This window comes from Aspergillus costaricaensis (assembly GCF_003184835.1).
Source record: "Aspergillus costaricaensis CBS 115574 unplaced genomic scaffold BO79scaffold_13, whole genome shotgun sequence".
In the NCBI taxonomy this organism is placed as follows: Eukaryota; Fungi; Ascomycota; class Eurotiomycetes; order Eurotiales; family Aspergillaceae; genus Aspergillus; species Aspergillus costaricensis.
In genome coordinates this window covers 671,874-697,999 of record NW_020291813.1, presented here as the reverse complement: position 1 = coordinate 697,999, position 26,126 = coordinate 671,874, and the positions used below count along the sequence as shown (strand labels likewise).

General features: G+C 50.0%; 9 protein-coding genes across 9 annotated transcripts in view; 4 read left to right on the top strand and 5 right to left on the bottom strand.

The window, feature by feature from the left end:
- Positions 1-453: 453 nt before the first annotated feature.
- On the bottom strand, positions 454-2,866 carry BO79DRAFT_264149 (uncharacterized protein; the record flags this gene model as incomplete). The annotated part of the gene is made up of 4 exons (XM_025686751.1): positions 454-477; positions 550-609; positions 643-2,782; positions 2,850-2,866. The coding sequence occupies 4 exons, from the start codon at positions 2,864-2,866 to the stop codon at positions 454-456; spliced, it is 2,241 nt and encodes a 746-aa protein (XP_025540469.1).
- A 1,189-nt stretch (positions 2,867-4,055) lies between these two features.
- On the bottom strand, positions 4,056-4,736 carry BO79DRAFT_237328 (cupin domain-containing protein; the record flags this gene model as incomplete). Its single annotated transcript, XM_025684683.1, has 2 exons — positions 4,056-4,370; positions 4,434-4,736. The coding sequence occupies 2 exons, from the start codon at positions 4,734-4,736 to the stop codon at positions 4,056-4,058; spliced, it is 618 nt and encodes a 205-aa protein (XP_025540468.1).
- Positions 4,737-7,355: 2,619 nt separating this feature from the next.
- BO79DRAFT_237327 (putative 3-hydroxyacyl-CoA dehydrogenase) lies at positions 7,356-8,858 on the top strand. The gene is made up of 4 exons (XM_025684682.1): positions 7,356-7,379; positions 7,477-7,721; positions 7,788-8,122; positions 8,174-8,858. Exons 2-4 carry the CDS (start codon positions 7,610-7,612, stop codon positions 8,711-8,713), a joined length of 987 nt encoding a protein of 328 aa, XP_025540467.1. The 5' UTR covers positions 7,356-7,379; positions 7,477-7,609; the 3' UTR covers positions 8,714-8,858.
- A 405-nt stretch (positions 8,859-9,263) lies between these two features.
- Positions 9,264-10,051, bottom strand: BO79DRAFT_145763 (uncharacterized protein; the record flags this gene model as incomplete). The annotated part of the gene is made up of 3 exons (XM_025678429.1): positions 9,264-9,329; positions 9,384-9,881; positions 9,932-10,051. 3 exons carry the CDS (start codon positions 10,049-10,051, stop codon positions 9,264-9,266), a joined length of 684 nt encoding a protein of 227 aa, XP_025540466.1.
- A 2,351-nt stretch (positions 10,052-12,402) lies between these two features.
- BO79DRAFT_193879 (putative MFS maltose transporter) lies at positions 12,403-14,437 on the top strand. The gene is made up of 5 exons (XM_025681006.1): positions 12,403-12,683; positions 12,748-13,005; positions 13,064-13,312; positions 13,372-13,678; positions 13,746-14,437. Exons 1-5 carry the CDS (start codon positions 12,477-12,479, stop codon positions 14,324-14,326), a joined length of 1,602 nt encoding a protein of 533 aa, XP_025540465.1. The 5' UTR covers positions 12,403-12,476; the 3' UTR covers positions 14,327-14,437.
- Positions 14,438-14,592: 155 nt separating this feature from the next.
- On the bottom strand, positions 14,593-16,351 carry BO79DRAFT_193877 (putative cytochrome P450 monooxygenase). Its single transcript, XM_025681005.1, has 3 exons — positions 16,022-16,351; positions 14,962-15,975; positions 14,593-14,904 (listed from the first exon to the last, which is right to left on the bottom strand). The coding sequence occupies exons 1-3, from the start codon at positions 16,292-16,294 to the stop codon at positions 14,803-14,805; spliced, it is 1,389 nt and encodes a 462-aa protein (XP_025540464.1). The 5' UTR covers positions 16,295-16,351; the 3' UTR covers positions 14,593-14,802.
- A 514-nt stretch (positions 16,352-16,865) lies between these two features.
- On the top strand, positions 16,866-19,728 carry BO79DRAFT_172134 (transcription factor domain-containing protein; the record flags this gene model as incomplete). The annotated part of the gene is made up of 10 exons (XM_025679619.1): positions 16,866-17,274; positions 17,333-17,461; positions 17,525-17,568; positions 17,639-17,782; positions 17,837-18,345; positions 18,395-18,519; positions 18,568-18,643; positions 18,691-18,775; positions 18,832-19,203; positions 19,265-19,728. Exons 1-10 carry the CDS (start codon positions 17,195-17,197, stop codon positions 19,723-19,725), a joined length of 2,025 nt encoding a protein of 674 aa, XP_025540463.1. The 5' UTR covers positions 16,866-17,194.
- Positions 19,729-20,278: 550 nt separating this feature from the next.
- Positions 20,279-24,366, top strand: BO79DRAFT_245043 (5-oxoprolinase). The gene is made up of 2 exons (XM_025685435.1): positions 20,279-22,907; positions 22,957-24,366. The coding sequence occupies exons 1-2, from the start codon at positions 20,391-20,393 to the stop codon at positions 24,277-24,279; spliced, it is 3,840 nt and encodes a 1,279-aa protein (XP_025540462.1). The 5' UTR covers positions 20,279-20,390; the 3' UTR covers positions 24,280-24,366.
- Positions 24,367-24,797: 431 nt separating this feature from the next.
- Positions 24,798-26,126, bottom strand: part of BO79DRAFT_227827 (uncharacterized protein) — a gene marked incomplete at both ends in the record, with an annotated part of 3,410 nt that continues 2,081 nt past the window's right edge. Inside the window, one exon of the mRNA XM_025683906.1 lies at positions 24,798-26,081. Within this exon, the coding sequence (XP_025540461.1) occupies positions 24,798-26,081 (1,284 nt within the window). The remainder of the gene's footprint in view (positions 26,082-26,126) is intronic.

Below are 26,126 nucleotides of genomic sequence, written 5' to 3'. Positions count from 1 at the left end.
ATTATTACTGTCGACAAGAGTAGGATTCTTATGGACTAGGCTAAGTTGGGACGTTATTAGGCACTCGCTAAATTTCGACGTTGGTAACAGAGGAAGGGGCAGGTGATGGGGGCTGATGTTGAGGCACGAGAAATGACTAGGGTGGGAATGGTTACACTCCCCTTTTTTCTTCGAACAATGAGGTTAGAAAAAGCATTCTGATTGTATATCCAACAGCTATTTAATATTTACCAAGGAGGAGGGGGAAAAATAAAAAAAGAATACGATTGTCTCAAAGTAACAAGACATGTTGTGAAGCCAAAACTGGACTTCCGCAGTACGACAATGGAAGCCGTTCATTCATTTTGTTTCTCTCATTTAAAGAGGGAGTCAAAGCAAGCCAACTCCCGACAATTCCGCGTAGTGACATACGACCAGGTATTCGGATAATCCTAATTCTCTTCCACATGAACTCTAGTAGAGGAGACCCATATGCTGCTGGTAGAGGTGGTATTAATATATGTCCAACAATACGTTTGGACATTTTCCATCTGGGGGATGAAGGCATACGCCATGGTATTCACAATGCCGGCGCTCCTGATCATTCTCGATCATTTCCATTTGGGAGTTCTCGTTAGTGAGCCACGTTGGCTTCTTTCTGACCAATTCCATGCCGAATGTGCACAAATGAAAGTCAATAATCATGGCCCGACTCAGCTCCGAGTTCCAGAGAATATTGCCTGATCCAAGGTCTTGGTGTTGAACGCCAAGAGACTGGATATCTTTAGCGGACTCAGTTACACTTTGTCGTAGAATTTGGCTGTCAATCTCGACCTCGTCAATACTCTCTCCACCCCATCCCATGAGTAGCATGTGTCTGATAGGCCCCGCCCCGAGAAGGAAGTACATCCTGCGCAAGTCAATCTTTCCGATATATACTGGGACTGCGAATCCCTGCACAGGCTCAAGCATTCGGTAAATATCGGCTTCATATTCCAACTGGGGCCAAAGGTAGCAGGTGGTACCTTTGCCAACAATGGTATATCCATACCTGACGCAGGTGAGTTTAAACGGTGCACCAGACAGGCCGCAGCCTCCCATCGGTTCTGCACGGTCAAGACACTCATCTATTGCAGCCTTGATCAACTTGGCCAACCCACGGGTGTTTGTACGGTGATGGGTTGACCCATTCTCCTGGTGAAGCTTGAAGTTTGGACAATTTTTGTCCAGTTTGCCACGTCTTTTTAAGCCACGGAGGCAATTTTGCGTGCAGAATGGTAGGCTCTGACGCTGGCGACTCTTGGATCCACCTCCTGCATATTTGGGACGCTTTGAGCGTTTCTCAGTGGCAGGTAATGCAGAAGATATGGTATCCATCAAGCGACGTTTTTGTCCTGGGGCTGAGTCGGCATCAGGGTCTGTTGTATCCTCTCGCTTGGATTTCATGTGGTTTTCGCTGCAGCGAGCTCGTGAACGGGTAGTTTTGCCTCTTCCTGCGGATGCCGCAACTTTGCTCTTTCTGGGGGGGATGAATGTTTTGTCTGAAGGATCACTTGGTGCTTTTTCCCCTTTGTTTTGACTGATATACGTCAAGTCAAAACTTGTGATCCAGGTTTCCAGCGTGGGCTTTGTCTTAGCGGACCATTCAACGCCACGGGGCTGCGATCCAAAGCCCATAAGTGTTAAACATAGCACTCGTGCAATGGCGGTCAAAGGCCGTAAGAACCACTTGTCACCCCCTTGATCGACCTCCATATGGGGCTCGCAAAGGTGGAATTGCAGAGTTTGTGGGTTGTCGTAAGGTACCCGCAGGAGAACTATCCCCAAACCAGTGGTCACATACCCGTACTCCAGCCCTAGCAATATCATTGTATGATATTCCTGGACTATCGCCGAGCCTGCCAGGCGGGCTGCCTTATATTTCATCCTTTCTGTTTCTTCCGTTGGGATAGTATGGCTCCCAACAATTTCCTCGTAGAAGTTATGCGTCCTCAAGCCTGCGCGAAGGGTATCCATGGGTAACTTGTGGGGCGGTTTGTATTCCCCTGTCAAGACTAGCCTTTCTCCCTCCTCATCGTACCATAGGCAGACCGAGTCAGGTTTGGAAGTGATCGGCAGTGTAACTCCTCTCTCCTTACATAGAACCTTCATGAATGATCTGAGATTGGAAAGGTGGTTCATGTATTTGATACCCTCAAAGTTCAAGTGGAAATATTCACGGGCAGCAGGGATTTTGCTGAGCTCGGCAATAATGCTGACAACATGGTTTTCCACCGCAAAGCGCTCAAAGAGTTCTATATCCTTTTCACTAGTTATCTCATTCTTTTTTATATGTTTCCCAGAGACTTCGATGGAATCTATCGAATCAAAGAGGCGCTTTTCATCATTGTCAGTTGGCTCGAGAAATTTGCAAACAGCACTATATATATCATCCTGCTTGCGCGAAAACTCTGACCAGTGCTCGAATCGATCCGGGCAGACCTTGCCAGTGGCCTCATGTGGTGGCCCTCTTGTACATTTAGACTTGGTTCCGAGTGTCATGGACTTCGAAAGAGACTCATGGCATTGTCGAATCAATTCGATAAACGTCGTGTCTCGGAGTAACTCGTCGCGATGCCTGCTCTTTTCTTCATCCGCTCTCGCTTTCTCTTCAAGGGCTGTTCGTTCCGCTTCAAGGGCTCTTCGTTCATCTTCAATGGCCCTAATGTGTTTGTCAGACCCCAACCCTACATTCTCAAGTCGACTATTCATATCCACATACCTCTCACGTTCCTCCAAACTCCTAACTAGGGCTTCGAGCCTCCTTTTGGATTCGACATACTCAAGTTAAAATTTGCCCCAAGCTCACCTGAGCGATTCGCACGACTTACCTCTGTTCTTCTGCCATATTCACTTTGCGCAAGTACTCCTCTGAGTAAGTCTTAGTGAGAGTTGAAAATGACGGACCAAGGCCCAAAGAATTCGTCGTGGAGGGTACTAGTTGAGCGAAAGCCGGGCGTCCAATGAGGGGAAAAGCTGGGAAGAAAAGGTGGGAAGTATGGGGGAGTTTAACACCGTGTAGCCCAGAAGACTTCTTCTTTCTGCTCCCGTAAGCAAACGCGGTTCTATATCGATCCAGAATAGCATGCGGAATAGAGAAACAAGATTGTGCAATTTAAGGGCCTCCCTTATGTATCGGTATGTCATTGAAGATTAAAGCGCAGCGTCGTGGTACTACGTTATCTGAACGAACAAAGAGAGCGGAAGATCATTGTCTTTGATAGTCGGGGCTATTACGCCATGTCAAGGCTCGAATAGCTTTCGTTCAGATAGAGACACTGAATAATCTCGTATTGATGACCAGCATGATTAGGCCTCCGAGACAGTTTAAGGAATATTATAGGACGCCACATTGGCAAAGAGAACTGTATACCGTTCTTTGGGTTGCTTGAAAGCATCAAATACCGGCCCTGGGGTGCACAGTAATTCACAGGCGCAATCATTTCTTTTTGCTTTCTTCTCCTTTCATTTTATCTTTTCTTCTTTGCTTAGGGCAGAGAATTGCTTTTCTTTGTTCATTCTTCCTAATTCGTTTTCAAAATGCCAAGCCAGGGGAGTCAGAAAAAGAAGTGAGAACTTCATCTTTCAATGATCATCCTAGACGCCCAATGGAATCAAAATCCGACCAACTAAATCCTCTTTCTTCTTTTCCGTTGTAGAAGCTTGAGATTAGCACAGTAGCGGCTGAACAGACACTTCCAATATTTGTAAAGCCCCAAACGGTCCCTACCAGAACATACAATTTGTATTGGTATTCTGAAAAAAAAAAAAAATACCAGCATTGTCTACGTCTATGATTACCGACCCGGATTCTCGGCGACTCCAGCATCAGATAATATTCAAACTCAGCCCCTATATCAGGCTCTGGAACTCCAAGGTAGTGGATCGATTTCGATTAGAACTGTTTAGGCTCCGTCTGACTACGCTGATGTCGACGTGGCACCGTGTCTTACAATCATCTCGGCCAATTGTTCACAAGATCATAGACTCCGGGTAGCTACATCTGACTGATCGTTTGAATATATACCATTCCCTGCTTATGGCGGCTTGACCAGCCCAATCTTCTCGTTCTCCGACTTGCTCCGTTGACTCCACTCTGGTGCTTCATCCTCGCCAGCCTCTTCCTGTGCATCGCCCTCTGCCTTGGTCTGATGTACTGTACGCGGGTCATGTTCAGCCGGGGAGTATATGGTGACTACTTCAAGTGGCGTATTTCCGATATTCAAAAACTGGTGTTGAGTGCCAGCTGGGACTATGACGACATCGTTCTGTTTGACCTCTTGTTCCTTCCCAGCAACAATTGCCTTGCCAGTGCCATGGGTGAATATCAGCACTTGATCGACGGTATGAATCTGGAAGTCATGGTTAATTTTTTTCATAAAACACAATAGTCGTTCGTGGGAAGAATAGCTTACCTCGTCACCAATTTCGCCGTTGACCGGGACTTCCATCGCCACAAATTGCGAATACAGACCAGTGTGAAGGACCTTACGGAATACTCCAAACGATCGACTCGGTGACATCACCCCTGGCATGTACACCATCTCGTTCTTGGGAGGCTGAGTAGTCATGTTGCCGTTGTATTTTGAGCTCTGGTCTGAGTATCTTCGGAGATGAACGCCAGAAAGACGTAGTGGGGTCGTATTGCACTTCCTGAAGAAAGGTGTTTTCGCGTGTTGTGTGATTTGTCTTCCCAAGCACCTTGACAAGCCGTTCATTTTTAAAGCAGTTGCCATTAGATCCAGCATATGTCATCCAGGGTTGTACATGGTTAATTCATTTATAAACCGGCAGGGTCTGGATGCTCGGGTGGTGACGTAGACCATGCCATCATGTAACCCTATCGGCTGCCTGCTTCTGGCAGGTCTCTACCATGGATCACATCTTCATAAGCAACAGGGTCCAGGCTTCATGCTTAGAAAGTTGGATGTGCTCTATGAAGAATTTCTGGACACACCTAAGGCGGTAACTCAAGGATCGCCGATGGCCCGATCGGCGAACGGCCATGTTTATTACCCCTATTTGTTGCCTGAGGCATCAAATAATACGCAAGGACAAGCCACTCATATTGTCACTGTGGTCGATCGTTCATTAAGTAATGAATACTTAAACTAAATGGCCTATCTGCCGGTCGCGAGGTTGTGCGACACTACCAGAACTTCTAGGTACAGAGCTCATAGCACCATAAGATCGTGAGATGCTACTGACCGGGCACATATATCCGCAACATCCATCTGGCTGGCCATATGACACTCGACGGTTTAGGTTGATATTATCAGGCTTTAAATGGAGAGCCATCGGCTTGTAATTTAGTCTCTGTCGGGCTATGCTCTCTAGCCCAATAGCTAGCCTATCAATGACCCGACGACAGCCCATTTCGGCGGCTCCAAACTGGTCAGTTGTTTGCTCTAGAGATCGAAACAACAGACCTCATCCCTCTAGCCCCCCTTTATCAACTGTCTAACAGTATACTCCGTAACCCACTTTCGGCTACCATAACCGACCATTGAAAGGATCAACTTGGACAGATCTGGGGGTGGCAAATGTTTAATGCTTAAGCCGATCGATCTTCATCCAGAAGGTCTGCGAGGGGTTTGAGCACAATGCTGTTGTCTGCTTGCCATGCTGTGTACTTGCAATTGCCTAGTGGAGCCAGTGGGGAACCACGAGAAAAAGTACAGGCGGCGAAGTATCGATGCGATTCCATCGGAATCTTCGGCTGATCCAGTCCCACACTACTGCGTCCTCCATATCGATCTCCTCATTCTCCTCTCCGATCACTACCATCTTTTAACGGCCCCTGCACTCAAGTGAACGTAGAGCAACATGTAGGTATCCCCGACGGAGTACGGTAGTCCGCAGATGCTGCAAGATGGGACAAGATAGGCAAGGTCCATCCGGCGGGATGACCGTCCGGGATTAGCTGCTGCTGGCTGGAAATGAAGGTCTTAGCAGACCCCGACTAAGTCCCGGATGGTGCTTTTCCGTGATCAGTCCTAGCGCTGTACTGGGCTAGAGTCCTCCCCATTGACCTTACCACAGTTGCTTCGGCAAGCCTCTTGCATCACCATTCGCACCTTTTAGCTTCACATGTATGTTTTGATGTAATTGAAGTCCATCAATTCGTCCAATTGCGCAGACATCGGCGGTACAGTGGTCGAGGGTAAGCTCCTAGAAAGCGAGCTGCACGTTTCAAAAGGTAAAGTGAGACGGAACTTAATTGCGCACAGGCCACGACAGGATGTGCCATGACATGAAAGGCTAAATGAGGGCCATTTCCAAGTGGCAGCACTGGCAGTGGTGTCGCGCAATACCTGCCTGTTACTGTGATAGGCCCTCACTCCGCCTATCAGCCTCGGATGGAACGCATAGCCAGCCGTTGCTGGGATGATGTCTCGGCATCCTGCTAAATCCGCCCTCGACCAATCATGTATATTATCCTCAATGGCCTCCAACTGTCTCGGTAACCGTAACGGGTTACGATTCATCTAATCAAGTGATTCGAGCAGTACACCCGTGCAATACTCCGACGCCAATACTGTCGAGGCTACAGTGCAAGGTTGCACTGGCCGCTCCGTGGCTGGCTGTTCTCTATCGGCTCGGCATGGAGTTCAGCCACCTCTACTGTGAATCGTTCTTGACTGGCCAGGGCTTGCAGAGGGTGGCTGACGGGATTCCAACCGATTGCAGAAGGCTAACCAACGACGGCTGAGCAGCTGGAGGGGATATTGATCCATGAATCCTCCATTGTGGTAAAGGGGGGTGACTGAATTTTCGTGTTCCGTGGTGAGGAGGAGGGGGCGTAGACACTGCAGTATGTGGTTATCTTTCATTCCCATCGCAGGCAGTGACCCCGGTAGTGACTAGAAAATAGTAAGGAGTACATGCACCAAGCATCGGAATGGCTTGGATGAATGGGAGGAGACGGGGATAGGAATGGGGTCATCCGAGAGGGGAAACTCGAGATCCACGGAGAGCGAGTGGGACTTTTGTCAGGCACTCCGAATCGTCTAACCTTCTCTCTTCTGTTCGTCTTCTTCCCCTTACTTTCCCTATCCATCCACAACTTCTATCCTTATTGCCATTCTTCTCTTCGATATATTTCCATCTTGAGCAACAAACCCACTTTTCCAGATGTTCCCCGGATTCCCTCATCCTCCCCCCCCGCAATCGCCGATCAGTCGTTCCACTGTGGATAAGACGTCTGGCAGGCAGAAAATAGCACTTGTGGTGGAGTTCCCCTCAGCATTGTCCAACGAAATCCGATTCTGGTGCAGCTGCGCCGCCTATCTCATCCCGCTCTCTCATCGACAGTTACACTTTCCCGATACAGTCCCCACCAGGCCCAGAAGTCCCAAAATGCGAGCAGCTCTCCTTCCTGTATCTTCATTGGCTTGAAACCACATGTTCTCGTCCCCTGCAAGGTTGGGAGAGGCGTGCTAAAGACGGGTCTCTTAGGAGTCAATTCGTCCGTCGTGCCGCATAAAAGGCCCTTCGAACCCCAGCTGTTGGCATCGATTCATGCTTCTATCCTTCCATCTCCAGTCTAATTCGTATCATACTATCTCTTCTTCTTATCCAACCTATCACAATGATTGCCCCCACTGAGCCTGTTCAGTCCTCCAATTCGGCCACCCCTATCACTCAATTCCATCCTGACATCATTCGGGAAGCTTTGGAGGAAAAGGTTGTTCTCATTGTGGGTACGTGGCTCCCGAAACGAGTCTTGCTATTCTCACATCGCCAATGCTAACGTATGCCTGCAAAAGGAGGTGCCAATGGCATCGGCGCCAGTCTTGTAGAGCTTTGCTGTGAGAACAACGCCTACGTGATCATTGGCGATATTGATTCTACCGCCGGTGCCCCCTTGAGCCGGAAGTGCCGTGATAAGTGGCCTGTCTACTGGGACCCCTCAGGTCCCCCGAAGCCTCCGCGCTCCTCTTTCCAAGAGACTGATATCACGGACTACCAATCGGTGCTTAATCTCTTTGACTTCACATTCAAGACCTACAAGCGCATTGATCATGTCGTTGTTACTGCTGGCAGTATGGAACCAAAGGAGAACTGGTTTGACCATGCCCTAAGCCTCCAGGCTGTGCGCGAAGTAAGCTACCTCACAACTTACCTACTGAGAGATTCTGCTAACAATGAAAAGCCCCCATCCACCAGAGACCTTGACGTCAACCTCACTGGGACCCTCTACGTCGTTCGTCTCGCTGGTGCCTACCTCCGCCATAACCGTGGCCCTGGAGTAGACCGCTCCATTACATTATTCTCTTGCGCCGCAGGTTTCAAGGAAACCCCCGGTGTTTCTGTTTACCAAGCAGCCAAGCACGGCGTGCAAGGCCTGATGCGCTCCCTACGCCCCTACTTCATCTCCCCTTACAAGCACAACCTCCGCATCAACACCATCTGCCCCTGGATGACCCAGACTCACCCGGCTGTAACAAAGAAGCTCTGCGACCGGTGGGAGGAGGAGGGCCTTCCCGTCAGCTCTCCTCTCCAGGTGGCTCAGGTGGCTGCTGGCGTGCTCGTGGACGACTCACTCAACGGCACCTCGATGTACGTCGAGGGTGGCCGCGCCTGGGAGATCGAGGCGAACCTTGATCGTCTCGAGCCACAATGGCTGGGCGAGGTCCCCGCGAAGACGCTGGCACAGGGACAGAAGGTGCTGAAGGATGCCTGGGCTGCATGAGAAATGGCCACCACACGACTACTAAAAATAGCACTCTTTCTGTTGATACCCATAGCGTTGGCCAGACTGGACACAGCACAGTTTCATTGAGATGCGATGAAATTACTAAGACATATATAATGAAGAAGATATGAATGAATCAATGACAAAGAAGTTACCCTGTAACTAATTATATCCCGATTACTACTTGCAAGGTGTCATGTTTCAGTGTATGCATGCGCTTTGTTACTTCCGGTATAGCCCGAGTTGTGCTGCACGTGATACTGGTAAACACACCCATTCCGTATGTTTCCGAAACAGCATACTACCTCATCTTGCCGGTTTGTTGTTTTCGTAAAATAAGCGTGCTGCAGGAGCAGAGGAATATCGCAAGGCCATATAGTATTAGATTTAGAATCTCCGATGCTTGTGTTCCACCGGGAAGATGATACTGACATAGTACTAAAGACCAACCATGCAACGTGAATACTCCCAGTGTATATATTCAACATACTGCTCAGAACAACAAATTCTCATACTGCCAGTGTAACCCAAGTAGAAACCTTTCTAGCTACACGTACCATTCATAATAATACGAAATCGTGCGATTCAGCTTTCCTTCATCGAAATCCTTCGCCTATTGCACAGTCAGCAAACAAAAACAGTAAACAACGAAACCACAAAACCTCACCAACGCATCAACAAAATAATCCATCATCTCATTCTCGTTATCGAACCATTTTTGTTGTCTTGGCGAGAGATCAACGAACTCTGTGAATGTCTGTGCAGAGTCAAAGTCGATCCAAAGTACCCTCTCCTCATCTGCTAGAGAAACCATCATATTACGCGGCTTTGGATCAGCATGAAGAACCCCCGCTGCATGAATATCATCGAGAATCTCACGGAGTTTAGCCAGGCGTTGCGGTGAGTAGTTGGATAGATCAATCTGCTGCAGGTTTGGAATATACTCAATTAGGACAGCATTTGGCGGTAATTTGTCGTTAAGGAACATGTGGAGATTTGGCCAATCAGCCGGTTGGATGTTCCTGATTGTCCCGTAATAGTTTGGGATGACACCCCTCTGGCATAGGCCTTTGGATTCTAGTCGTTGGTAAGCGGTGGATTCGGAGATGAACAGGTTAACTATGCGGTCGGGAGGGTCAAATTCGTTTGGCTCCCGATCGTGATACTTTAATTTTCAGTGAGAAGGCAGTATATTAATGGAGGGTGCTGGCTTACCACTTTCATGACGCATAGCTTTTCCTGAAAACGCACTTTGAACACTACCGAGTATTTGCTTTCCTTTAGCGTGTCGAGGAATTCAACTTCCGATGGCTTAACGTCTAACTCCTTGGACATGAGAGCTATGTGAAATTAGCAGGTGAAAGATGAGAGTTGAATATGAGATGTGTATGTCTGCTAGGTTATTTAAGTAGTTGGGCAAGACTACTCATCCCTTGCGGAAGTTCGATGCTATGTTTAGTGCCCGAGGCATGAATGCCAGCTGCCAACTGAAGACTCTGCCCTATCCGGGTGTGCTATAAAGACATGTCACTTCGCCGGTAATAACAACAGCGTACTATATTAATCACTATTTGACATAATAGCAGGTCAGACGTCAATGAGCTGATCGCATGCAGTGTCAGAGTGAAAGCTCTACCGTCAGCTGACATACTCAATCTCTGCTTCCTCGTAGGGCTTCACATATTCTGGCTTATGCTGAACTTTAACAGCCACGTGAGCTCACCAGCCAGTCTAGCCCTATAGAACCAAAAACAGAGCATCAGCAAGGCAACCTTATTATTAACGCTCGTGAAAAGTAGAGGAAGTTTATTTCGGTCAGATCAGACCATATTGAGAGGTCAGACTTCTGGTTACCCAGAACGTGTGGTATCCTTGATTAGTTTACAGCAGATATTAGCCGAAGGAAATTAGAAATCCTGCGGAATTTCTTAAATGAGACGCACTATCCATCGACGGGCAGGATATAAGTCTACCATTCGGTTAGAGCGCTCATCCTATGAATCTTGTTCGTAGGGTGCGAAAAGCGACAAGGGAATACTGAGCCCAACGAAGCTCAGCTCATACCAAGGCACTGACGCATGATTCTGTCCTCCGCTATGCGGAAGATAAAAATAACGCCTTACGTCCATAGCACGGTGGCGCAATAATGGAAAAGGTCTACGTACAGTAGCTTGGAAAGCTTCCTAAAGCCGCAAGCCCACGCACGTGGAGCTGGGGTAAGCTACCGTTGAGCTGTCAGGATGCGGCCCCAACGTCGGGCTGTTAAGGCTTTCGGTTAAATTCACATGTGCGCGATGCAGTGTCTCTGGAGTAATTTATGGTTGGTGGTGACTTCTAAGGCCTGTGTTGCGTTTGCGCTAGTCCGCAGGTGGCGGGATCCTATATCACCTACTAGGCCGGATAGGCTTCATCCTTGCCTAATGAGGCGCGCCTAGCCGGGTCTGGATGGTGCTCGGTTAGATATTGCTGTTCATTGAGCATCGTTGATTAACTGAAAATCACGGTTTGAGTCATGCTTTCAGGCAGACGTCAGGGAAGGAGCAATGGAACATCACCAATATCTATCTTGCAACTATCGACATTTAATGATACAGAGGTAATGGCTTGCTGGAGAGGGATACCATCTGTACGAAGCCCAGGATTTACAGGAACAACGGTGGCGTTGTATCCAATCCAGCCAGCCGCGGCTTGCTTATCCACGGGGAATCAGCTACTACTGCAACCAATAAATGTGACCATCTGAATGTAGCTAGTGGCAACCACCAAGTCACGCGTAAATCAAAGCTTGGTCAGTGTATCACAAGTGGCTTGATTAGGTAGCAGTTGTAAAAGGTGAAATCATCACTGGGACTGAAAATGCTTTTCTCTGCACGTAGCCGAGGGTTCGGCAGAAAAGCCTAGAAAACGGTAGGGGGCTTAATGGGTACTTGGCAGGGCTTGGTATATTCTTAGCCATCGCTGCGTTTAACCTACAGATGATTCAATATTACAATCATTTGACCAACGTGAAGTCTTAATACCTCCATGTCATTATCCAACGTCAAAGAACTGAATCAATCCTTTCACACGTGTCGCGTGGTTAATATCTTGCCCGGAACTAGCTAAAAATCAAGCAAGGCCTCCTATGGCGAGGATTTCAGTGACACCAAAAAGGGCTTGTAACCTGGCCGCCCCCTAGCTAAAGGCTTCACAACCAATCCCAACGCGCTGTGGCGTGAGATATTCCGCCAACCACCAGCCGAGGATGACAGGAATCGAGGTCCATGCGGGAATCTCAGGAGTCATCTGGGGCCCCGCATCTCCAATTGGCATTTCCCCCGCAAAGCTGGTCACCGCTGGGTAATGTTGGTGGTCCTTAACTCACTAACTCCGTACATTAGCCCTGCTTATCCCGGACCAATGGGGTAATTCTGTGGAGACAAGCAACCACATGTTCAACCACGTTAGTGACCTGGACTTGTCTCATTTTGAGTTCATTTAGCTCGTATTTTTTTGGTCGAGGGCCTGCATTTTCACTTGCGCCCTTGCTGGGTTGCTTATTCCTGGGCTGTGGTGGAAAGGGGGAAAACGCCGGGCGGCACTCACTTTCCAAGTCACACAGTTACATGGGGTAGAATAATCAAGTCAGGTCAATTTAAGACCTTCATCCCGCCCTCTTGGCCGATGCTTTTCTTTCCTTCCCTTCTCTGAGACTTTCTTTCCCCACCTCTCGTAGCTCTTCCTCAAGTCACTCGGTGGTTGAGCCCTGATATCCGACAAGATGGCGGCTGAAAGCGTCGCCGAACAGCGGGATGAGAAGCCTCAGACCGAGAAGGTGGACATCCACCAGTCTGAGGTTTTGGATAACCCCGATCTGATGCATGAAGCCTTCGATGGTGAGAATTACGAGCATCAGATGGGTGTCTGGGAGGCTGCGAAGCAGTATCCCTGGGCTTGTTTCTGGGCCTTCCTCATGTGCTTCACCATTGTAAGCTTTGTCTACATTCATTCACCAAATTAATTGCCATGTGCTAACATACTAATTCTCGTAGGTCATGGAATCCTTCGACATGTTCCTCAATACCAACTTCGTCGCACTCGATCACTTCTCCAAGGTCTTTGGTGTCGAAACCTCACCCGGTGTCTGGGCCATTCCGACCAAATGGCAAAGTGCTCTGTTCCAATCTGGCCAATGCGGTGCCTTCGTCGGTGTGTATCTAGCCGGACCGATCACGAACAGGATCGGATACCGCTGGACGACTATGCTGGGTCTTGTTCTCATGAATGCGACGATTTTCATCTCGTTCTTCGTACGTGGCCTGCTTACATGAATGTCACTTCCACCTCACCTAACATCTTTCTATATAGGCGAACTCACTCACCCTCCTCGTGGTCGGCCAAGCCCTAGAAGGTGTCCCATGGGGTTTCTTCATCGCCAACTCCCCGGCCTACGCCAGTGAAGTCGTCCCTCTCCCCCTCCGAGCTGCAGTCACGGCCACCCTGCAAATGAGTTGGTCCATTGGTTCCATCATCGTCGCGGGCGCCACCTACGGTTACAACTCTCTCACTACGGAGTGGGAATGGCGCGCACCACTTGCCTTGCAGTGGATCTTCCCGGTACACCCCTCTCCTCCAATGCCGTAACTCAACAATTGCTAATTATCACTCATCTCTAGACCCCCCTTATGGTCCTCCTCTTCTTCGCCCCTGAATCCCCCTGGTGGCTCATCCGTCGCGGCCGCAAAGAAGAAGCCCTGAAATCCATCAAACGCCTGGGCGCCAAAACCGAAGAACAAGCCCACCAATCGCTCGCCATGATCGAGCGTACCGTCAAGATCGAAGAGGAAACAGGCGGTAATCCCACGCTTCTCGATCTCTGGAAGGGTACCGATCGCAGACGAACAATCATCACCTGTCTCATCTATGCGTCGCAGAACTTTGCGGGTAACTTAATTGCGAACCAGGCCACTTATTTCTTCGAGCGTGAGTTCCCCGCCCTCGTCCTTAACTTCCCCAGTGGGGTCTCTCTCTGACTTGTATATGTATACAGAGGCCGGTATCTCCGCCGACAAATCCTTCCAACTGAACCTCATCACCACCTGTCTCCAATTCGTCGCCAACGCCGTCTCCTGGGTCCTGACCTCCTGGTTCCGCCGACGCACCGTCTTCCTCTACGGCACCGCCACGAACATCACCTTCCTCTTCATCCTCGGTATCATCGCCTCCGTACCACAGACCCACAAGACGAACTACGCGCAAGCCTGTCTCGGCGTGATCATCTCCGTGGTCTACGCCGGCGCACAAGGTCCCATCTCGTACACTATCATCTCGGAGACATCGTCGGTGCGGCTCCGCGCGCTAAGTACAGCTGTCGGACGGTCCGCGTATTATATTACTGAAATCCCGATGATTTATCTCTCGTCACGGATGCTTAATACCACGGGATGGAACTTGGCCGGCAAGTGCGGGTATGTCTGGGGATGTACGGCCCTGGTGGTGTGGGTTGGAGCGTACTTTGGATTGCCGGAGTTGAAGCATCGGTCGTATCGTGAGGCGGATATTCTCTTCAAGAGAAAGATATCGGCGAGGAAGTTCAAGACGACCGAGATTGGGGTCGATGAGAATGAGTAGGGGAGCTATTCTGCGGTGGTGTGGGTGGGATGTGGTGTTGGGGAGAGGTTGTGATTCGGAGATAATTTTATCATCGGTAGTATAGTAGTGCAATATGGAGTTTATTGGGAGTATCTCTGTTTTTTTTACTGGGTTTGATAATTGGATGGAGGCCAATGTAGGTGTAGATGAGTCCTGTAAGCGGGCGCTTCGCGATTGTACGCGCCGTCCCGGGCCTTGGCATTGCTTGTAGGGAGTGCTCGTCGTATAAAAGCTTAGCATGGAGTATCTCTTTGTGGTATTCTGTTATGTTATTCTTCACGGATGATCGCTTAGTATAGGTAGTATTGCTGTGAACGGAGGTAAAGATTGTATGGCAATTGCTTTATCTGGGTATCTTAGCTAAAGAAGTAGGAATCCAAAGACGGCGAAACGACACCAATGATCTGGAAAGTAAAAAGGAATATGCAAGAATTATGCGTTGCCAAGCTGGTACCTCAATATCCAGGAACCCTTGGGGTGAAGCCAACCATAAGAGACGGCGGAGTAAAATTGTCGTCGGTGTCAATGCTAGGCTCTGCGGCATGAAGAAGCTGTGTCTATTCGCAATTACCAGTCAGTGATCAGCCTGCAGTATACATTCTCGATAAACCCACATTAAATTTCATAAGAATCAATACGAGAACTTTCTTCAATTCCAGCCAGGCCACCTGGGCTTCTGGATGGTTGCGCACGCAGCGGTTGAAGGAGATCAATCCCTGCTCCATTCGGCTTCGCTGTTGCGCATCTGCCATAAGCCACCGCTCAGGTTGAAACGAATGAACATCATTCCCATACGTCTCACTGTCAAATTGTAGAACACGGGAGTTCCACAGTAGCGTTGTGTTCTTGCAAACTGGGTAGCCTGCAACAATAACACCATCTAATGGTGCCTTGATCTCCTCTTCAAAGTTCACTGACAGCCGCATCGTCTCCTTCAGAACGGCATCAAGGTAGGACAGCCTATTTAGTTCTCTCCATCGAGGTATGTCCGACAGCGATCCAACACCGAATGCAGTGTCTATCTCAAACCTAAGTCTATCAAGAAACTCCTGGTGCCTCAGTAGAAAGTAAAATAACGACACGAAAGTGCCGGCAACACTGTGCCCTCCACGGACGCCATTAGAATATGGCCTCGTCCGGCTTCCGTCGCGCGACCGTTGTTGCAGTGGCAAAGGGCCACTTGAACTAACTGCATGGCTCCCTTCGACGGAAACAGTAGGCGCTGCCACTGGCAATGTCGCACATGTTGCTAGTCGACGTCCGCGATCTCTCTTCAGTGCCGTCACCGGGCTTCGGATGAGCATAAATTCAACTGTCGAGAACATACTCAACCATCGGCTGCCTCTTCCCATGTTACTTCCCATGTTATCATGCCTCGCCTGTAACAAACCCCCGGTGGTAAGCTGATTTATAAATGTCGTCGCAAATATGCGCAGGGACGAAGTTATATCCAACACACGGTATCTTCGTATCGCTTTGATGAGTTGTTTCGTGGAAGGGTCGATTACTCCTTCGTACTCCGGTATACCCTGAGAGCATTCCCAGGTAGGATGCGTTGTCTGAAGATTGTCCGGGCTGACGGTGAGGCTATTCGAGGGTATCGCATTTCTATAGTGGGGTTCTGGTGACTGTGACAATTAGCAAATATCGTTCGAATACAAGCTGAACACGTACCCCCTCATCGACCCCCTGATCTAGACGGCCTATAATCGACCCATCTGCGACACTGAGGAAATGCGGTCCCAACCGCACAACCGTGCCATATTCTCGATGAAGACCTGACAGACGACGACCGTAGTGAGATTTATTGCGAAAATATATGCGCCAAAAGTCCGACCATCCAGCGGCTGAAGGACCAGGGATAGCACGTAGACGGCTATAATTGCGGAGGGCGCGAAGTAATGTCAGCAAGGCGAGCAGTATAACTGCAACGGCGCCTACTCCCATGGCGGAAGCTAGAATGCTGGTTCATTTTCTGCTCCAGTGGACGCGACGCTGTTTTGGTTATATCGACTGATGATGACACTCTGTCGGGATAAACACATCATCGTCTTCCATTTCCCACAGCCGCGATAACCCGAGTCGAGAAAATGAATCGGAGCAGGCCGGCAGTGAAGTCATGGGCTCACAGATACGCGACAGGTCTAAAAGGTCCCCAGGCACCCGCACGCGAGTGGATTCAGGCCAGAACTTTAAAACCGGCAGTGCCTGGGTGTGAATAATGGCACCAAGTAATTACGTGATAAGAATTGGTGCCCCTCAGGGGGGGTCCGTTGTCGGTCGGGCCGAGGTGCGGCCACTCTGCTTCCAGCATTATTTGGCTTGCAACACAGCAACAGTGTGGGGTCGCGCAATGTAACGGCAGATAAGTCGTCTGATCACAGCAAAGTCATCAGCACCTCTCATGAACTCGTAGGATTGGATGAAGATAGCCACCTATTGAGGGGTGGCATTTAGTTCTGCCTGCACATTAGCCTGCCTTAAGTCCCATCTCACGCTTGAACGTGGAGAGGCCGATCGCGCGGGAATTGAGCAGCCTTCCAGCTTGGGCGCCAACTGCCTACCGTCCACCACAGGTACACTTATCGGGTGGAGACCGAGCTACCATCACTGTTGTTGGATCGGTGTGTATCCCAGCCATTCTTTCTCTAGACCTGGCGAGATCCATTCCACGTGTCTGGTCCCTCTCATCCCCGCTATACTCCGTACTGGTGGACGTTGATCGGCATCTCCAGCCGTGGACAGCATCCGCAACAGGAAGCCCATAGTGCTTCGGACAGCACCAATCCCCTGCAATAGAGTGTGCGACATGGTGATTGTGATCTATCAATAGCAGTTCGTTCTGCCATGGCTCAGAGAAAAGGACGAGGTGGGCTGCAGCAGCGAGCTGCAGAGCACCAAACCAACGCGAGACGGTCAATGGTCGCGTGCGTCAGCAATATGCTAGGGTCCTAGCTAGACTAGTCAGCTAATATCCCTTTGTAGGTGTAACCGATGCCGCAACAGAAAGACCCGGTGTGCTGGCAACCCACCTTATCCATGTGCTGCATGCGCAGAGGTGGGCCATAAGTGTGTCTACTCGGAAGCTGAGAAGCGCGTCTCGATTCCCGAAAGGTGAGCCTGGAAGCCTGAGAGGAAACGCAATGGATGCCTGAGCAGGTGACCAACATTCTTTAGCTACTTTCAACAACTTCGCGCTCAGGCACAGGCCAGCCGTCGAGGTATGTATGCAATCAAATTCTTCTTGAAAATGATCATTTGTCACGTTGTCTGATTCATTTGTTCCCGCAGATGAAGGTCGCCCTCCATCTCTCCCCAATCCCCCTGCAGCCATCCAGAGCAGTCCCTACAACAATGTGGAGGTGCCTCTCGAGCGAGATGACTGGTGGTACAATGAGACCGGTCATGTCTTCTTGAATCGGTCAGGAGAGCATCGTGAGCTTGTCTTGAGGTCCCGATACCTGCATAGCTGAGCTGATCAATAGACAGATTATGTTGGGGCGTCTTCCACCACCCATTTGGCGAAACGCCTAAATCCCTCATCAACCAACTTAGCATTGGATATGCGGCCATTGTATGATGACCCTTTGTCTCTGCGTCGCTCAGCTCCTCGGGTTCTACCCCAACTGCCCCCATTCGAGTACGCTAAACGACTCTACTGGGTACAGTATGTCTATATTGGGACAATATTTTCCTTGATTCAGCCCCATGATTTCGAAGAGCGGCTCCATGTCGTTTACAGCCAACCTCCCGATGCACTCAATCGAGAGTCGTGTCTAGTATACTGTCAGGTGTTACTGGTCATAGCCTTCGGTCTGATGTATTCGGTGAACCAGTGGTCTGGAGATGACGGGCCTCCTGGGTTCAAATATTTCAAACATGCGCTGCGCTTCTTACCCGACATCCACGAGGAAGGCTCTATCTTCTTCGTGGAGGTTCTTTGCTACGTTGCGTATTATATGCAGAATCTCAATCGTCGAGACGCTGCATTTCTTTATGTAAGTTCAATTCTTGTGATGATTTCCCCCGCTAATGCAGGTTATCCAGATCGGCCTTGCTCTTCGCATGGCTATTTCACTGGGTCTTCACCAAGAGGTCCTTGACCCAGACGTTAGTGAAGAAGATCGGAATCGTCGGCGGCGGGCTTGGTGGTCGGTGTATAGTCTGGATCGGTAAGGCTCACGTCCGTCTCCCCCTTAATACTTACTAACACCTGCTAGACTTCTGTCCGTCAAATCTGGCAATCCGATCACTATCCACGATGAGGATATAGGGACAACATGGCCGCAGCCTACGGTAAGTAGTGAGCATTCCATCACTAGGTTTCTCCTAACATTAAGTAGAGCGCAACCGAGGTGGTCCCTTGGCCATCGGTCGTCCTCACCTACTATACACAGTTGTCTCGGATATTGGGTAGGATAGGCGAAGGTATGTGGCCAACTCGTCATTCCCGCAAGCAGAGACTCCATTGACATGTTACGAAGAAATCTATCGCAAGAAGCCACGATCTGGCTCCAACTTGCTTGTGTCTGTGCAGAGTATTACAGATGAGCTTTCGGACTGGCTGCGACGAATACCTGATCGTCTCCGTATCGACTTCTCCACCCTAAGTACTCACATCAATCGGGAGTCGGTCTCGATATTCTTACACTTCTATTCCTGTGTCAACATGACCGCACGGCCTTTAGTCTTCTATGTAATTCAACGCCGGCTCGATGCTGAAGATAAAGGTTCTGCGACCGTGGACTGGAAAGAAGGGCTATCGCAGAACACCGTGGCGGTGATTGAGAGCTGTGTGGCAGCAGCTCGAGCCACCACCCTTATAATGGATGCAGCAGCGAAGCACAATTTGGTTGGTACGTCTACTCATCATTAGTTTGGAAATATCTCGGGTCACTTCGCTAACACCAAGTTTAGCCACATATGGCTATCTAGACGGAGAGTACATCTTTTCCGCCGCACTTTTACTTGTGATGGTCAATGCCGCATTCCCCTACAACGCTGCTAATTCCCGAGCGATGGAAATATCGATAAATTTGCTTCGCAGCATGGCTGACCGAGGCAATACCAACCTGGCTGCTCGTCACTCCCTACTTCTTGAACTACGATCGTCTATTGGTCAGAAGAGCTCCAAGCAAGGAGACGCTGCGGGAGTGCCCGTTACTCCCAGTAGCACACAGCAGCCAACACCATCACAGAATGCAGTCGATCACCCGACGGGGGAGGCCACTTGGACCCCACAACAAGACATCCCGTCGATGCAGGAAATCTCGTTTAACTTTGATGTGAACGACGATCCTGGGCTGTGGGAGGAGGTCTTGGGCCAGATTGACATTGATATGGACACTGATTGGATTGAGAATACTTTGAAGAAATGAAATACCCTCTAGTATATTTAACATTGAGCATATCGAACAATTCATTTAATGATTCATTGGACCATTCTCATCGCTTGTCTTCTGTGTTTGTACTTAGTAGTAGTTGAGTCAACGTGGTGGTTCATCTGGCGTGAAACTGCTGTGTTGAATGAATATATATGCTGTCATTACTCGCAGCTCAGATACTAGTACCCCAACCTGGACTACTATGGAGGTTATGGAGAATGACTACATTCATGTTGGATACAAGCGGTAACTATAACTTTTCCTTAGCATGATCTCGCTGACACATTATAAGTATGACACTAATATAATTTCTACTATATTCCATCTCCAAGAGCCATGATCATTCATGAGACCTCTTTCTTATCTAGGATGTTATCAGCATCCGTTATCGCATTCGGCCTGATCGGTCCGGCTGCCCCGATCCGGGGGTGCATCGGGCCGACACGTGACCTACAACCAATGAACGATTGCGGACATAGAGGGAGGTCCGGTGACGACAGCGGAATGGCTTATCGCAACCCCCAGTTATTTTAACCTGGGGAATGCCCCTCCATCCATCTTGTGATTGAAAACAGCCATTGATACCCTTTTCCCTTTCCTTCTTGTTCTCCTCACTCCTCCCTCTCTCCTCTTCATCCTTCTTCACCCTAACCTTCATCATGCCCGGGTCAGACAAGATCACCATCTCCATCGATCGCGGTGGTACCTTCACTGACGTCCACGCCGTGGTCCCGGGTCGCCCCGACATCATCCTCAAACTACTTTCCGTCGACCCCGGTCACTACCAAGATGCTCCGACGGAGGGAATTCGCCAGATTCTTGAGCTCGTCACCGGCGAGTCACACCCGCGCGGCCAGCCGTTGAAACTTGATCGCATTGGGAGCTTGCGCATGGGAACCACAGTCGCTACGAATGCCCTGCTGGAGCGTAAGGGAGCGCGGTCCGTGCTCCTCACCACCAAAGGCTTCCGTGACCTACTGAAGATTGGCGACCAATCACGACCAAACATCTTCGATCTCTCAATGGCTAGACCCGGAGTCTTGCCCGAGCAAGTGGTTGAAATTAACGAGCGTGTCGTACCATGCCACCCTCTCGCCGACAAGGACTGCTTTCAGAATGCTCGCATAGTGGAGGGAACAACGGGTGAAAAGTTCCGGGTGGTACAAGAACTAGACATTGAGGAGGTGCGCCCGGTATTACAACAGTTGAAGGAGAAGGGCTACCAGTCCCTTTCGGTTGCTCTCGTCCACTCGTTCGCCTATCCTGAACACGAGCGCCTCATCGGGGAGCTGGCTGAAAGCATGGGCTTCTCGGTCACCTTGTCATCCAAACTCCAGCCCATGATCAAGGTGGTTCCCCGAGGCATGTCTGCCGCCGCAGATGCTTATCTGACGCCTGTCATCAAAACCTACATTGACTCGATTTCGGCTAGCTTCGAGGGCGGGCTCGAGAAGCAGCACGAATGCCGATTTGAGTTTATGCAGTCTGACGGTGGGCTGGTCGACTTTCGCAGATTCAGCGGGTTGAAAGCGATCCTGTCGGGCCCTGCTGCCGGTGTGGTTGGTTTTGCTGCGACGAGCTGGGATCCTCAGGAGAAGACCCCAGTGATCGGGTTCGATATGGGAGGCACATCAACCGATGTGTCACGGTTTGACGGTCACCTCGAGCACGTCTTCGGATCCAAGGTGGCCGGTGTTCTCATTCAGTCTCCTCAGCTCGACATCAACACTGTCGCTGCCGGCGGTGGTTCTATTTTGTCGTGGCGCAACGGTCTCTTCTACGTCGGTCCTGAATCGGCGTCAGCTCATCCGGGCCCTGCCTGCTACCGCAAAGGCGGTCCTCTGACCGTTACCGACGCCAACCTGTTCCTCGGCCGACTGCTTCCGGAATACTTCCCTCACATCTTTGGACCCAATGAAGACCAGCCTCTTGACATTGAGATTACGACTAAGCTTTTCAACGAGCTGACGCAAAAGATCAATTCCGAGAGAAAAGAAAAGGGCCAATCCGAGTTCACAGCGGAGGAGGTGGCACTAGGCTTCTTGAAGGTTGCGGATGAGTCGATGGCTCGCCCCATTCGCAACCTGACGGAAGCTCGCGGTTTCGAAACTGCATCCCACCACCTGGCATGCTTTGGCGGTGCTGGTGGTCAGCACGCGTGTACCGTTGCGGCGTCCTTGGGAATTTCCCGCGTTATCATTCACAAGTTCTCATCTGTCCTTTCGGCGTATGGCTTGGCGCTGGCTGAGGTGGTTAAGGAATCGCAAGAGCCGGTCTCTACGGAGTACTCGACCTCCCAGTCCACACTTGACAAGCGCTTCGGAGACATGATCAAGGCGTCTACTGAAGACATGCAGGAGCAAGGCTTTTCGGCCGACCAAGTTCGCCACGATTTGTATCTTAACCTGCGCTACGAGGGTTCAGATACCAGCCTGATGATCCTGAAGCCTGAGGATGACTCCGATTTCCTCGAGCAGTTCCGTGCCAGACACCGCAGAGAATTCGGATTCAACTCTGACAGATCGGTTCTAGTTGACGATATTCGTGTTCGCACAATTGCCTCTTCAAAGGTTCGGACGGAGAAGAGCCCCCTCGTACAGCTGAGGGAGGCTACCCTGAAGGATGTCAGTGGAGGTCCGGACAACACCTCGAAAGCATACTTTGACGGATACTCTGAGCGGATCAATACTCCTGTGTATCTATTGAACAAGCTCGAGAAGAATACTCGGGTGCATGGCCCTGCTGTCATCATTGACGAAACACAAACCGTCGTGGTGGCCCCGAATGCCGTCGCTAGTATTCTGGAAACTTGCATAGTCATCGACCTCGAGGAGCTCCCTCATGTCAATGGTGTTGAGGGTGGATCCTCAGGTATTGACCCGATCCGGCTTAGTATTTTCGGCCATCGGTTCATGTCAATCGCCGAACAGATGGGGCGTACGCTCCAGAAAACATCCGTATCTACAAACATCAAGGAGCGTCTTGACTTCTCTTGCGCTCTTTTCTCCCCCGATGGAGGTCTTGTTGCCAACGCGCCGCATGTTCCGGTGCATCTTGGCTCCATGCAATTTGCGGTCCGCTACCAGCACCAGAAGTGGCTCGGTGATCTGCGTGACGGTGATGTATTAGTGGCAAACCACCCTAGCAGTGGTGGCACACACTTGCCTGATATCACTGTAAGTCTACCATCCGCTCTCCAATCGACTACACAGCTAACAGCGATAGGTCATTACACCCGTGTTCGACCGACCGGGTGGCACCGAGATCATGTTCTATGTGGCTTCCCGTGGCCACCACGCAGACATTGGTGGCATCCTCCCAGGCTCAATGCCACCAAAGTCTACTGAGCTCTGGCAGGAGGGTGCTGCAATTGAGGGAGACAAAATTGTCAGCAATGGCGTCTTTGACGAGGAGCGTATGATGGAGCTCTTGGTCCACAAGCCGGCTCAATACCCAGGCTGCTCCGGAGCTAGATGCGTCAGCGATAACCTGTCCGACCTGAAAGCACAAATTGCAGCCAACACCCGCGGTATCTCACTGATCCAAGCCTTGTTCGCCGAATACGGCGTTGAGACGGTGCAGAAGTATATGTATGCCATCCAAGCCACAGCCGAGACAGCCGTCCGCAACCTTCTCAAGGATCTGCACAAGAAATTCGGTGGTCAACCATTGGAAGCAGTCGACTACATGGATGACGGCACGCCTATCAAGCTAAAGGTCACTATCAACGGCGAGGATGGTTCCGCTCTATTCGACTTTGACGGTACTGGCCCCGAGGTATACGGCGGGTGGAACGCACCCATCGCCATCACCCACTCGGCCATCATCTACTGCTTGCGCTGCATGATCAACGCAGACATGCCCCTCAACCAGGGATGTCTGGCACCTATTGACATCCAAGTCCCCTCACCTAGTATCCTGTCCCCCACCAAGTCTGCCGCTGTGGTCGGCGGAAATGTGGTAACTTCTCAACGCATCACCGACGTTGTGCTCAAAGCCTTCCGCGCCTGTGCCGCTTCCCAAGGATGCTGCAACAACCTGACCTTCGGCACCAACTCCAAGCGCGACCCTGAAACCGGCGAGACTATCCCTGGCTTCGGCTACTACGAGACCATCGCCGGAGGCAGCGGTGCCGGTCCCACTTGGAGCGGAGAGTCCGGTATCCACGTACACATGACCAACACGCGTATCACCGACCCGGAGATTCTGGAGAAGCGCTACCCAACACTGCTCCGACAGTTCACACTCCGAGAGGGATCCGGCGGCAAGGGAAAGAATCCTGGCGGTGACGGTGTGGTTCGCGATATCGAGTTCCTCTCTCCGATGGAAGTATCTATTCTTTCTGAGAGGCGCGTTTACCGCCCGTACGGACTCGAAGGCGGCGAGGATGCTCAGCCCGGAATGAACCTCTGGGTTACAAAGGATGTGGATACGGGCGTGGAGCGCGTGGTCAACATCGGAGGAAAGAACACTGTTTCTATGAAGACGCATGATCGCATTGTAATCAATACTGCTGGTGGAGGTGGATGGGGAGCTGTATCTGCATGAAGGGTTTGATGTTTTATGACATTTATATGAGCATGTATGGGTATTAGCTTATAGGATTGTATGACTGTTATAGTATTATTCACGAATAAGAATGTTTCAAATACTGTTCCAAGGTTTATATACCTATTACCTATGGATCAGAATTAATTATGGGGTGCTCCTGCTTCCGCATGATACCATTTTGGGTTGAAACAAGACTGATACGACGCCATTGTGACAAAGTCATGTATGTGGAAAGGCAGGGCTTCGTATCATCCAGAATGAGACTTGATTGGTTAAGGAATTTAGTAACCAATGACTTCTGTAGGGTACAGTTCCCATAGAAGGGGAAAAGAAAAAGAAAAAGAAAAAGAAAAAGAAAGGAAAAGATCTCTATGAAGTCTTAAGATAAGATGTCTGCTACTATAAAAATATAGCCAAGGAATGATTACTTCGAAGGTGATACAAAACTTCGTGTTTGTAGAAGTAAGAAGTGCTTTGCGCGCACATGTCGGCTTCATTATTAGCTAAAGCAGCAACTAAAGTGGCACTCCTCTAACATCGACCGACACTTGACTTGGAGCGCTACCTGCCGAAGTCCTGTCCGAATCATCATCTGCCTCGTCGTTTGCAGCATCAAAATCTCTTGTGTCATGAGCGGGCGACGGATGTTGTCTATCACTGTCTGACGTATCTGATACCACCACCTGAGCTGGATAAACAACCACCTCTTCGTCTCCTTTGCCATCGTCGTCGCTCTTTTTCACTACCAATGGGAAAAGGACGAAGCGAACAACAGCCTGTTCAGTTTGTGCCTGTTCATCCGATGCATACACGCCACTCTCATCATGCATCAACGAGGCATTGAAGAAGATCTGACTTGTCAAGTTGCCTTGACTGTCATACTCTGGCTGAAGAGGGGGTAGCATAATGTAGTCTGCCAATTGCGTACGCATTTCAACAGAGAGTTGCACAGCAAGGCGTAATACCTCATCGAGCTCCTCGCGCAGTCGAGGCTTATAAGGACTCCTTTCCGATAGTACAGACATCAGTGTATCGATAATAGTAATTGAAATAGCTTGAATATCACGTTCTTGCTGCTGATTCAACTCAGTATCCTGGGCTAATAAAGTCAACGTCGTGGCTCGCCAGCGATTGACTGTTTCCTGTGGCAGAGTCTGCCCTAATTCCTTCTCTAGCCGCTTGATTCCGGAGCGTATTGGCCGTTCCAAGCCGAATAGATATCTCGTAAATATGAATTCCCAGATCATAGTCATCGTAACGGACATGAAGATATTTTGCCGGTGAATAGGGTCAGCAAGAAGCGCATCAACGTCGGATCCATTCAGTATGGCATCGCGGATTCGATCACGATTATTTGCGGGATGCAGGTTACCGAGTGAGCGACATAACACAAAACTGAAGGGTTCCAAAAAATCGGAAACCCAGTCGAAACACACCCGAAAGAGCATGTCCAATGAATCGTGAAAATGGTTTCCCTTATAAAGGACAAGAGGGGTACTCGGCAATTCACCTGCGGCAGCAATATCCTGTGGAAGACTGAATTGGCTAGGAACCATCTGAGAAATTGAAAAGAATCCAGCAGCTACTGCTCCGGCGTTTATGGCAGCTTCAGCCTTCTGAGCTCTGGGGAGCGGAGTTGCATCGAGATCAATATATCGTGACAGATCGTGTGACAGGAGCCTTTCCTCGGCCACTGATGATGACAGGAGGCCCGGGGTTGTAGACTCATCATCAGAATCTGTAGGTCCTGTGAGTGATAATGATGGAAGATTATGCGATGTAGAATCCTGGTGTTCATCCTCTCCATCTGTGGAGGGTTCGCTATCAGATGGGGCTGGCAGTGG